Source organism: Balaenoptera ricei, chromosome 6 (genome assembly GCF_028023285.1).
Source record: "Balaenoptera ricei isolate mBalRic1 chromosome 6, mBalRic1.hap2, whole genome shotgun sequence".
Classification (NCBI taxonomy): Eukaryota; Metazoa; Chordata; class Mammalia; order Artiodactyla; family Balaenopteridae; genus Balaenoptera; species Balaenoptera ricei.
In genome coordinates this window covers 101,982,124-101,995,772 of record NC_082644.1, presented here as the reverse complement: position 1 = coordinate 101,995,772, position 13,649 = coordinate 101,982,124, and the positions used below count along the sequence as shown (strand labels likewise).

General features: G+C 41.0%; 1 protein-coding gene across 2 annotated transcripts in view; it reads left to right on the top strand.

Moving 5' to 3' along the window:
* Nucleotides 1-1,933: 1,933 nt before the first annotated feature.
* INIP (INTS3 and NABP interacting protein) overlaps nt 1,934-13,649 on the top strand; it is a 32,689-nt gene continuing 20,973 nt past the window's right edge. The window contains exons 1-2 of one of the 2 annotated variants that reach the window (XM_059925329.1): nt 1,934-2,086; nt 3,170-3,243. In XM_059925329.1, the coding sequence (XP_059781312.1) occupies nt 3,219-3,243 (25 nt within the window). In that variant the 5' untranslated portion in view covers nt 1,934-2,086; nt 3,170-3,218. The remainder of the gene's footprint in view (nt 2,087-3,169; nt 3,244-13,649) is intronic. The other variant, XM_059925330.1, reaches the window with a different exon arrangement.

Sequence of the window (13,649 nt, the reverse complement as noted above, 5' to 3'; positions counted from 1 at the left end):
ATTTATTTTTATTTCCTTTTTATAGATGATAGAACTGAAGCATCAAATGATTAACTGTCAGAGCTGGGATTTGAACCCAAGTAAATTGACCCACTATTAACTAATATGTTAAAATTCTTGTGACACTGAAGTCCCAAAATCTCTCAAGGAGAAGAGAGGGGAGTTCAAGAGCTCACACTCACCAAATAAAGGGCAAAACAATCAGCAGCAAGTTAAATTTATCTTTCTCCTGATAATGTTCTGCGAATCCTGGGAGGCTGAATTTACTGGGAAATTACAAAATGTTGCTCTGGGGTAGAACTCTTCTTTTCAGCTTAAATAAGCTTGTTCAGGATGTCCATTTGGGACTTAGACTGGAGTTTTCTTATGCCCTAGTTTCTGTATTGTCTCGTCAGGCAACCTAAAACCAAAAAATTCTCCTAAGGTTCTGTCAGCCATATATATATCCAAGTCATCATTTTCGTCCGGCCAGAACTCAGAAAGGTCTCTTAACTGAAAAGTTGTCCTGGCCAACTACCAAAATGCTCACTTTATATCTAGATTAAAGTAGTCAGGGCTTCCCTGGTGGCGCAGTGGTTGAGAATCTGCCTGCTAATGCAGGGGACACGGATTCGAGCCCTGGTCCGGGAAGATCCCATATGCCGCGGAGCAACTAGGCCCGTGAGCCAAAATTACTGAGCCTTTGTGTCTGGAGCCTGTGCTCCGCAACAAGAGAGGCCGGGATAGTGAGAGGCCCGCGCACCTCGATGAAGAGTGGCCCCCACTTGCCGCAACTAGAGAAAGCCCTTGTACAGAAACGAAGACCCAACACAGCCAAAAAATAAATAAATAAATATTTTTTAAAAAAGTAGTCAGCAGACTACTGAGCTCCCTGAGCTGGTCTCAGAGGAATTCCTTCCTCCAGAGCAGAGACAATGTGTGAGATTTAAGAACCTGGACCTTTGCATCTGACAGGCCTTTAGTCGCTGAAATTCAACTAAAGACATAAAGTAACTGAACATTTCTGAGTCTGATATATAAATCATAAATAAATATATAATTAAATCACATATAAGTATATAAATAAATACGAATCATATATAACTCAGGGAATGACAGGACCAGAGCTGATGCACAGGAAGCACCTCGTACGTATAAGGCATTTAATAAATGCTCGGTAGTGTTATTATTTCAGTCATGGATCCATGCTCAACAAAATTGTGCATCATAAACGTTTATTACTGAGCAAACATCGATTATTAAGAAGGACGTTAAGATGGGTAACGACCACAGGACAGGTGACATACATCAATACAAGGTTACTGTTCAACGTAGATACGTAGCTCTACTGTGCTGGAATCAGGCCTTCGGGCGATCCCACTAGGAGAGACAGTGTTCTGAGATGTGGCATATCCATTCCTTAAATACAGATTCTTGCACAGTAGTAAAAATTTCTACAAGTTTAGTGTATAATTATTTAAACTATAAAAGAAAAGTATCACTGGGATTTGTGTACGTAAGACGCGCAACCCGAGATGGTTGATAAAGCTCATTCTCCGGGTCCCAACCGCAGCTCTGCCTCAGTCCCAACCGAAGTGCATTCACACCGTCGCAGGACCGGCTGACCTGGTGGCTTTTCCCCTGCAGCTGCCTGGACGAAAGCGCCACTTGAAGCGCTAGGGACACAGCCGGTCTCCATCCCCCCTCTACCTAGCCGAGCCGGCAGGATACGTCACCACGCAGCGGCCTGGACGAAAGAGCCAATTGCGGTGCTAGGGACCCAGCCGGTCTCTGCCCCGCCCCGTTCGGGCTCCGCCCCCGATGGTGCGGCCTGCGGGTTCCAGGAGCCTCTCTGGCTGCCACTCTTTGGAAGGGAAGTGGCGTATGCATGAGGTAGCAGTTAAAGTACGAATCGCCGTGAGGAGCAGCAGTTAGGAGGCGGGACTTCCTGTCCCTCGGGTGTAAGTCACCAGGAGGCGGAAGCGCAGCGGGGGTGGGAAGGTGGTAGGACACCGCCTTGAACTCGGTTTGCAGGTCTTTAAGTGGTCGCGCCCCCTTGGAGAACGCGACCAGAAGGCGAGGCGGTCCCGGGCTTCCTAGCCTCGCGGTAAGTAGGACCGCCTGGCGGCGCCGGGGATGAAGGTGTGTGGCCCCGGCGCTGACCTGCTGCCGCCGTCCCTTGCTACAGGGCAGTGGCTTCCCCGTCATCCTTGCCTCCCAGCATTTCTCACTCCCCCTCCTCTCCTTGGTATCAGCCGCAGCCCCCACCCCTTCCTGCCCTCCACGCACCGCCCCCCCACCCCCCGCGGGACCTTTCTGAGACGCAGATCCAGCCCTGTCACATCCCTGATTTACGTTCTCCGTCACAAGATGGCCCTCTTGTCCCTCCCGTCCTAAGCCGGCTTCGCTCGCTCTGTGCTTCAGCTGCAGGAGACACCTAACATTATTTCGTTCCAAACCGACATCTGTTTGCTAGCTCTTGTACTTTCCCGCTTACCCCAGAAGGCATCCCTCGTCTCGCCGGTAGAATCAGTTCATCTCTGCTTCCGGAGCACTGTTTACGCCTTGTAAAGAGCGCGTTTGTTAAACTTTTTTAGTACGGTTGCTTGAATGAGACTCTCTTTTTCCACCGGATTATATGTTTCTTGAGGGCGGGAGTAGGGTCTTGCTCATTTGGGATCTCCCCAGGGCCTAGTACAAAAGCACGAAGTTTGGAAGCTAACAGTCCAAAGTTTTCGCACTGGCTTTGTGACCTTGGACACGATCTCCCTATCTATGAAGTGGTGATAAATAAAATAATTTCAATCATCTTACAAATCTTGTATGGTGCAGAGTATGTACGCGATAAATATTCGGCTCTCTTTCCTTTCTAGCTTTCAGTATACACAGTAGTTGCTGGGTACGTTTTTTAAATGAATCGAGAGGCACTACAGATGAGTGATTTTTCTTCCTAGCCCTGTGATTGTATTGATGCTATCAGTTAGTTGATACATTTGGTAGTATTTGGTAAACAACCTAATGAAGTAATTAAAGACAGTAATGGTGAATGTTGGTATCAACATCTGCAAGAATAAACATTTAACCTTCACGCTCTAATTAAATAACTTGAGGCGTTTGATTTAAGTCTGTGTGCCCTTCAGACATGTTTCTGAAGAGATGAAGATATGTGTCTGCACATTATTTTTTACAGGTGATTGGACCACTTGCCACGGAACATAGTTGAAACAGAAAATAGGAAGATGGCAGCAAACCCTTCAGGACAAGGTAAATGCTAGGAACTTTTTCCTCATATAGTAAAGTATTTTGATAGAAAATCTAGCATAGGGCCGTTACTAGAGCCAGAATTAAAAATGAATAGCCAAGTAAAACCCCATATTTGAAGCAAGTCCAACGTTTCATCAGATATGTAACATCCTTAATAGCTGTTAATCCTATATGTTAATATTATTCACATTGTAAACCTTAAGTCCTCCTCAGACATTTGTGTTCTCATGCTCTTTTACTTGAGATTAGAACCACTTTTAAAGAAGTTATATTGTCACTAGGCAATATCCACTCCTTTATTTTCGTTTGCTCAAAAAACTTTTCATACACGTTTCACTTGTGTTAAGAGCTCTCTAAAGCAACTCAAGTTAGATACATCCCAAATAAGGAGTTTTTATTTAAAAATAAGTTTTCAAAAGTAAAATTTAATCTCTAGAAAGCATTAAATTCCACTTTGTAAGTTGTCTCCTGCTTAAGAACTTGGAGCAAGCTTCTGTTTCCTCTCCATATCAAGTCTAAACTCCTTATTTGACGCATCATATTTTTTGATTAATCTTAGTCTTGTTTTATTTTAAACGTCATATAAACGTGTTTGTGTCCAGTTGCTTACACTCACTGTACTGTCTGTGAGAGTCATCCATGTTATGCCATGTATCAATAGTTCATTCTTTTTTATTGCAGACTAGTATTCCACTGTATGAATTTACCATAATTTATTTATTCATTCCTTTTTGGAGACTTTGGGGTTGTATCAGTTTTGGCCATTGTGAATAAAGCTGCTTTGAATATTCGTTTGTAAGTCTTTTTGCAGATATTTGGATGAATATCTAGCAATGGAGCCGCTGAGTGTATAGTTTACTTTATGGAAAACTGCCAAACCTTTTCCCAAAGTGGATGTACTTTACATTCCCTCTAGTAAAGTGTGAGAATTCTGGTTGCTCCATATATAGCATTGTTGGTCTTTTCAATTTTAGCCATTTTAGAGGGTGTGAAGTGACATCTCATTGTAGTATTAACTTGGATTTCCCTGATGACAAATGTTGGCAAAAGCACTTTTTTATGTGCTTATTGGCCATTGCAAATCTTCCTTTGTGAAGTGTTTGTTTTCACTTCCTTTGTGAAGTGTTTGTTCAAGGCTTTTGCTCATTTTTTTAAAATTTGGGTTATTTTTATTATCAATTTTTTTTTAAGAGTCTAGATACCGGTCCTATGTCACTGCTAATTGCATCATCCAGATCATCTTTTGAGTTGGTTTCTGTTGCCTGCATTTTTTTTGAGAATGGGTCACATTTTCCTTTTTCTTACTATACTTAGTGATTTGTTATTGAATACTGGATATTATGACTAATACATTGTAGAGACTCTGAATTCTGTTATATTCCTCTGAAATGTGATTTTTATTCTAGCAGATGGCTTGGCTCAACTCATACTCCAAACTCTTGTCTCCCTTATGCTGGGCAGCAGCTGAAATCTCTGCTCATTCTTTTCAGCTTCCAGTTGCTGCTTTAGTGCTTTATTTGTCTCTCCCATGTATGTGTAGTTTAGCAGAAAGCGAAAACTTTGGGTGGATTTTATAGGCATGTTTTAGGCTTTACTCCTTCTGCCTTTCCCTCTCAAGTCTCTCCCCTAATTTTCTGGTTACTCTGCCAGTCCTGAACTCTGTCCTCTGATACCTCAAGCCAGTAAGGTGAGGCTGTGCAAGCTGTTCGTGGATTGAGGAGTGCAAAAGGCCACCAACTCCCAAATCTCACCAGTTGCAGTTTCTGCCTGATTTTGGTCAGTCTCTAGTGCCTTCAAATAATGAATATTTAGTATTTTTTCCAGAATTTATTATTATATTTGTGGCAGGATTACTCTAACCAAACTATTCTGCTAGCATTGGAAGTTGGAAGCCCACTGAATCTGTTTTAGTATATTAGTTGCATTTAGGACAGACTAAAGATTACATGAGTTTTATAGAAGTGTGGTATTGTGAAAAGCTAGCTCTGGTGATAGCTTTACTGGCTGTAACCAGCTAATACAATTCTGTTCTCTCAAATAACCAAGTGTGATTTGTGTGCTCTATGGACTAATCACAGGTCAGTATTCCCCTATGGTCTTTGACCTCCTCTTTTCACCAAGTTATAAGGATTCAGATTAAAAATAATTTAATTTGAACCGAAATGAAACTAAGAGAAATCTATTTTGGAGAGAAAATATGCTGCTAAAAATCACACAATGCAGTCCAAATGAAAACAAATTAAATATTTTTATCCGTCTGTTTTAATAGCACAAATATGCAAGATTTACAATTTGCTAGTTACTCTTTTTTTTTTTTTTTAAGCAGTTGCAATAAAGCACAATCATTTTTACTGTCGCCTTTGATTGATCCATAGTCAAATCCACTACGAAACATCCCTTAATCTAAATAGAAGCGAGGGCTTTCCTGGTGGCGCAGTGGTTAAGAATCTGCCTGCCAGTGCAGGGGATATGGGTTCAAGCCCTGGTCTGGGAAGATCCCACATGCTGCGTAGCAACTAAGCCCCTGTGCCACAACTACTGAGCCCATGTGCCACAACTACTGAAGCCCGCGCACCTAGAGCCCCTGCTCCATAACAAGAGAAGCCACCTTAATGAGAGGCTGCGCACTGCAACGAAGAGTATCCCCCGCTCGCTGCAACTAAAAAGAAAGCCCACGCACAGCAAGGAAGACCCAACGCAGCCAAAAATAAATAAATAAATTTATAAAACAAACAAACAAAAAAACATAGAAGCGAGTTTAGATTAGTCCTTTGGCTTTTGTTGCTCTTTTGTCAGTGATATTGTTGGTGTCATGGAGCTGCTGCTATTAGGCACCAGCAGAGGGAGTCCATATCATATTCTGTAGACTCCTAGACTCTCAGTGAAAATTTAAAATTCTTATTTATTTGGATCTATTGCATTTTACTCTCTATATTATTTCTGTACTGTTTATGTGTATTGGAACTACTTATTGTGGAGATTGAATACCAAGTTCCATAATTATCTTATAACTGAAAGAACAATGACTTTTAAGAAATCTTCATCTGTGTGTTGTAATTTATTAATGTCTCTGGCGTAGGGGACAGGCCCTCTTTCAGATCTAGCAGCCTATCATACTGTAATAGTAATCTGAACTGCTAAATTTCACAAGCTCTTGGCAGACAGTTACTGAAGTCTCATACTCTTAGCATCCATCACAGTGTGGAACATTCAGTAGGTTCATAATAATTATTTGATTGATAAGAAGTAACATTTTGAGAATTTAATATGTAGAGGCAGATTGTTAAACTGGAATTTGGCCAAGGTACCATTCCTATGTAAAGAGGCTCTCATCATTGGTAAATATCAAGATCCTGTGATTATGTGCTGGCAGTTGGGAGATTGGTCTAACCTGATTTCAGATGCACAGAGAAACCTGGTGAAAAACTGAGTAAAGAATGTGAATTCTTGGGACTTCCCTGGTGGCGCAATGGTTAAGAATCCGCCTGCCAGTGCAGGGGACATGGGTTTGACCCTGGTCGGGGAAGATCCCACATGCTGCAGAGCAACTAAGCTCGTGCACCACAACTACTAAGCCTGAGCTGTAGAGCCTGCGAGCCACAACTGCTGAGCCCGTGTGCCACAACTACTGAGCCCATGTGCCACAACTACTGAAGCCTGCGCACCTAGAGCCTGTGCTTCGCAACAAGAGAACCCCCTGCTCGATGCAACTAGAGAAAGCCTGCGCGCAGCAACGAAGACCAAATGCAGCCATAAATAAATAAATAATTAAAAAAAAATAGCGATTGCCCTCAAAAAAAAAAAAGAATGTGAATTCTTTTGATTCTGTTATAGTTATCTCAAAATGCTTAGAGTAATAACTATAAGCCCTGCAGATCAAGTGGTGGGAACTATTGATTTGGGGCCAGTTTGGATGCTCTTAGCTGTGATTTTAGGGCTCTGTGTAAGAATGGAACATAGCTCCTGGGAGGTGTCTTGCTTGACCTCAGACCCAAGTACAAGTTTCACCTAAACCACCTATGGTCCAGAAGGAAAGCAGATTTACCCTTCAGGCTTGTACTAAGGTATGCTACCTCTCAATTAAGAATTTACCCTAGTGATGCATAAAAATCATCTCAAAATTCTTGCATCTGTACATTTTTAAAGATGAAAGTGGACACAAAGACACAATTTGGAGTTCGTTTTTTAAAGCTAGATTTCTTTTTGTCTCATTTTTCACTGCCAAGGCGAAGAGTGTACCGTAATTTTCTGATGCTAGGATTGATCTGTAGGCCCAGGTTCAAATAGGAATGAAACTGAGTTGAGGCAGAATATGACATAAACTAGCATGAGATTGTTTGTATAGTAGAAGAGAGCTTGTGATCCCCAGGTCCATTCAGACTGGCCTGGGAGGCCTGTCATGTGAGTGTAACCTAGAAAGCTGTGCTAATCAATTGTACCCTGTGTAATGAAAAACAGTTTACTGACAGAGAATTGTCAGAATGGGGCTGACAAGAATCTAGTGAGGTTGACAATCTAAATGATAGAGAATACTAGGTAATAATAGCTAGTATTTATTAAGCAACTACCACGTGGCAGGCAGTGTGCTAGGTATTTTATTTTTATTTTCTATATTTCATATAACCACCCTTCAAAGTTGTCACTGTTATGTCCATCAGTCCTGCATAGTGAGGTAATTTTCGCAGTATTAAATAGTAACTGGTAATACTGAGATGAGAACCCAAATTGAATCTGTGTCCAAGTCCCCTGTTCATTGTTTTCCCATACTGCACTTTAGCTGGAGGGTTTGAACATTCTAATTATAGTATCTAAAAAAAAATTGGGAGCTCTAGACTAGGGGCAAAAGACCTCATCTTAATTTTTGTATCTCTTCTCCATCTGTTATTGAGCAGAAAATCCTTACAGGGAAATGGGCCTGTGAGTTTATCTGTAAGAGGAAAAGAAAAATGAGTGAGGAGGAAAGGGTGATTCAAGCAGAAGAGATTTCATCATCTTATTTAGCTAGTGCTGAAGACAAGAAACCTCAGTGGATAGAAAAAGTGGCGGTAGCTTAAAAGGGGTAAGTCCTTGGGGTCTGAGTGAGAGAGAACTTGAACACAGGGAGATCACCTGAGCAGGCATTAGGGCTTATTCCTTTCCTTGATCTGTATTTTCAGTAAATTCCAAAGGTGGCTAAGAGTTGAATAATTTTTTAATCCTGCAAGTTACAGGAAGTGTTTGCCATTAACTAGATAGCTAGAAGACTAGTTACTGATACTAATTACTTCATGTTAATAATGTTGTTGTATTTTTTATTCTGCTAAGACTTAGACATCAGGCAGTCTCCCCTGAATAAGTTTGAGTTTTAACCACTGAATACATTTTATATATCATTAAGGAGTTTGGTAGGCAGAATAGTATTCTCCCCACATCCCTCCAAAAAATGCTGACGTCATAATCCCCAGAATCTGTGACTTTGTTACCTTACATAGCAAAAGGAGTTTTTTTTTGCTCACGTGATTAAGGTTAAGGACCTTGAGATGGGAAGATTATCCTCACGTGATTGAGGTTAAGGACCTTGAGATGGGAAGATTATCCTGGATTATCCAGGTGGGCCCATTTTAATCACATGAGTCTTTATTTTTTATTTAAAAAAATTTTTTAAACAACTTTATTGAGATATAATTTACATGCTATAAGATTCACCTGTATTAAGATTACACTTCAGGAATCTTTAGTACCTTTGTAAAGCATGTAACTTTCACCAATATCTAATTTTATAACATTTCCATTAACCCAGAAAGAAAACTCATGCCTGTTTGCAGTCACTTCCCATTCTTACAGGCCTGGGCAACCGCTAATGTACTTTTTGTCTCTATAAATTTGCCTCTTTTGGACACCTTTCATATAAATGGACTCTTACAGTATATGGTCTCTTGTGTCTGGTTTCACTTAGCATGTTTTTGAGGTTCATCTGTGTAGTAGCATGTATTAGTAATTCTTTTTTGTTGTTGTTGTTAAACAACAGAAATTTATTTTCTCACAATTCTGAGATCAAGTTGTCAGCAGAGTTGATTTCTCCTGAAGCCTCTCTCCTTGGCTTGTAGATGGCCTGTGTCTTTTCTCCCTGTGTCTTCACATGGTCTTTCTTTTCTCTGTGTGTGCATGTCCTGATCTCCTCTTCTTATAAGGACACGAGTCATATTGGCTTAGGGCCCACTCCCAATAACCTCATTCAACCTTAATTGCCTCTTTAAAAACTCTGTATCCAAATACAGTCACATTCTGAGGTACTAGGGCTTAGGACTTCAATCTATGTGTTTTGCAAGGATACAATTTAACCTATAACACTCCACCCTCTCAGCCTCCAAAATTCAAGTCCTCACATGTGAAATATATTTGCCCCATTCCAACAGCCACAAAAGTCTTAACCCATTCCAGCATCAACTCTAAGTCTAAAATTTCATCTAAATAGCATCTAAATCAGATATGAGTGAGACTAGAGGTATGATTCATCCTGAGGCAAAATTCCTCTCCAATAGTGAACCTATGAAACCAAACAAGTTATCTGCTTCCAAAACACAATAGTGGGACAGGTATAGGATAGACATTCCCCTTCCAAAAGGAAGAAATTGGAAAGAAGAAGCCTTGACAGGTCCTAAGCAAGTCCAAAACCTAGCAGGGCAAATTCCATTAGATTTTTAATTTATTCAAAGTTTTAGTTTATTATATCAACATCAGTACTAGAACTCACATCTTTTACTCTCCAGTCTGCAACATTTCTACAGCACACATTTGTGTGCTGACATTATTTGTATGACAATATATGTGGCTGGGCTTCCCTGGTGGCGCAGTGGTTGAGAATCTGCCTGCCAGTGCAGGGGACACGGGTTCGACCCCTGGTCTGGGAAGATCCCACATGCCGCGGAGCAACTGGGCCCGTGAGCCACAATTACTGAGCCTGCGCGTCTGGAGCCTGTGCTCTGCAACAAAAGAAGCCGCGATAGTGAGAGGCCCGCGCACCGCGATGAAGAGTGGCCCCCGCTTGCCACAACTAGAGAAAGCCCTCGCACAGAAATGAAGACCCAACACAGCCATAAATAAATAAAAATAAATGAATTTAAAAAAGAGAGCTGAGAAGCAAGAAATGTTTAAAAATATATATATATATATATATATGTGGCTAATTTTTTTTTATTTTTATTATTTTTTTAAAGCTCCCTAGACTCTCATCAACTTGCAGACCTCTTTATCCCTTTCATCCTTCCTCTCTTTTTTTTTTTTTTAATTTTTATTTATTTATTTATATTTATTTATGGCTGTGTTCGGTCCTCGTTTCTGTGCGAGGGCCTTCCCCAGTTGTGGCAAGTGGGGGCCACTCTTCATCGCAGTGCGCAGGCCTCTCACTATCGCGGCCTCTCCCGCTGCGGAGCACATGCTCCAGACGCGCAGGCTCAGCAATTGTGGCCCACGGGCCCAGCTGCTCCGTGGCATGTGGGATCTTCCGGGACCAGGGCCCGAACCCATGTCCCCTGCACTGGCAGGCGGACTCTTAACCACTGCGCCACCAGGGAAGCCCCTATGTGGCTAATTTTAAGAAACTACTGTGGAAAATTCCATTAGATTTTAAGGCTCGAGAGTGAAATCCTCTTTGGCTCAATTTTCTGTCTAACAAGGGTGGTGGCTCTGCCTTCTCCTTCCTGAATTTTGTCCCCAAACCCTCTGGAACCAATGAGGAAACAGTCCTGCTGCCTGGGCCTGTGCTCTCTCTGGACCCATGGTGGCAGTAGCAGCCCTGCTGACCCCTGACCCACCTTCAGAGTCATTCCTCCCTGTACTCGAAGGATGACACATGTTTGCATCCAGACATCTCTAACATCTAACTTCCTGCTTGTAGAACCCCAGAAGTCCGACAGCCTTCCTTCATTTCATCCCACCTCTGTTCTCTTCAGTCCAAGCTGGCAGTGCTTCTGCTGAGATGGTTGATTGGATCCATGTGACACACCCATAATCTCTTTAGTAAAGACTGTCCAGCCACGTCTTTGGTGTTCTCTCCTGAACACACTTTCTCATTTTTTGCAATATGAATAAGCTGAGAATTTTCGGTCTTCAAGTTCTGGTTCCTTTTTGCATAATAATTTCTTTTTCAGTTGTCTCCCTCTCACACTTTACTATAAGCAGCAAGGAGAAACCACGTCACACCTTCAACATTTTGCTTAGAAATATCCTCAGTTAAATATCCAAGTTCATTACTGACAGCTTTTACTTTCCACAAAACACTAGAACACAATTTGGTCAAGTTCCCTGCCACTTTGTAACAAGGACTGCTTTTCCTCCAGTTTCCAGTAACATATTCCTCATATCTATCTGAGACTTCCCCAGAAGCACCTTTAACATTCATATTTGTGTCAACATTCTGTTCATGATGAAATATATATAAACAGATATATATATATATATATATATATATATATATATATATATATATATGCAGATATAGTGATAGAAGCTTTCTGTACAGTTCTCTCTTTCTGAGCTCTCAGAAAAATCACCTTGAATGACTGTATTTAGTCTCTTCCAGACAATCTAGGCTTTTCTTTTTTTTTTTTTGTGAACATGTAGTATTTATTTTTTTATTTTTTGACATCTTTATTGGAGTATAATTGCTTTACAATGGTGTGTTAGTTTCTGTTGTATAACAAAGTGAATCAGCTATACGTATACATGTATCCCCATATCCTCTCCCTCTTGCATCTCCCACCCTCCCACCCTCCCTATCCTACCCCTCTAGGTGGACACAGAGTACCAAGCTGATCTCCCTGTGCTATGCAGCTGCTTCCCACTAGCTATCTGTTTTACATTTGGTAGTGTATGTACGTTCGTACCACTCGCTCACTTCATCCCAGCTTACCCTTCCCCCTCCCCATGTCCTCAAGTCAATTCTCTAAGTCTTTGTCTTTATCCCAATCCTGCCCCTAGGTTCTTCAGAACCTTTTTTCTTTCTTTAGATTCCATATATATGTGTTAGCATGCAGTATTTTTTTCTTTCTGACTTAACTTCACTCTGTATGACAGACTCTAGGTCCGTCCACCTCACTACAGATGACTCAATTTCGTTTCTTTTTATGGCCGAGTAATATTCCATTGTGTGTATGTGCCACATCATCTTTATCCATTCCTCTGGCCATGGACACTTAGGTTGCTTTCGTGTCCTACCTATTGTAAATAGAGCTGCAGTGAACGTTGTGGTACATGACTCTTTTAGAATTATGGTTTTCTCAGGGTATATGCCCAGTAATGGGATTGCTGGGTTGTATGGTAGTTCTATTTTTAGTTTTTTAAGGAACCTCCATACTGTTCTCCATAGTGGCTGTATCAGTTTACATTCCCACCAACAGTGCAAGAGGGTTCCCTTTTCTCCACACCCTCTCCAGCATTTATTGTTTGTAGATTTTTTGATGATGGCCATTCTGACTGGTGTGAGGTGATACCTCATTGTAGTTTTGATTTGCATTTCTCTAATGATCAGTGATGTTGAGCATCCTTTCATGTGTTTGTTGGCAATCTGTATATCTGCTTTGGAGAAATGTCTATTTAGGTTTTCTGCCCATTTTTGGATTGGGTTGTTTGTTTTTTTGATATTGAGCTGCATGAGCTGCTTGTATATTTTGGAGATTAATCCTTTGTCAGTTGCTTCATTTGCAAATATTTTCTCCCATTCTGAGGGTTTTTTGTCTTGTTTATGTTTTCCTTTGCTGTGCAAAAGCTTTTAAGTTTCATTAGGTCCCATTTGTTTATTTTTCTTTTTATTTGCATTTCTCTAGGAGATGGGTCAAATAGGATCTTGCTGTGATTTATGTCATAGAGTGTTCTGCCTGTTTTCCTCTAAGAGTTTGATAATGTCTGGCCTTACATTTAGGTCTTTAATCCATTCTGAGTTTATTTTTGTGTATGGTGTTAGGGAGTGTTCTAATTTCATTCTTTTACATGTAGCTATCCAGTTTTCCCAGCACCACTTATTGAAGAGGCTGTCGTTTCTCCATTGTATATTCTTGCCTCGTTTAAAAAAGATAAGGCGACCATATGTGCGTGGGTTTATCTCTGGGCTTTCTGTCCTGTTTCATTGATCTATATTTCTGTTTTTGTGCCAGTACCATAGTGTCTTGATTACTGTAGCTTTGTAGTATGGTCTGAAGTCCAGGAGCGTGATTCCTCCAGCTCTGCTTTTCTTTCTCAAGATTGCTTTGGCTATTCAGGGTCTTTTGTATTTCCATACAAATTGTGAATTTTTTTTGTTCTAGTTCTGTGAAAAATGCCATTGGTTGTTTGATAGGGAATGCACTGAATCTGTAGATTGCTTTGGGTAGTATAGTCATTTTCACAGTGTTGATTCTTCCAATCCAAGAACATGGTATATCTCTCCATCT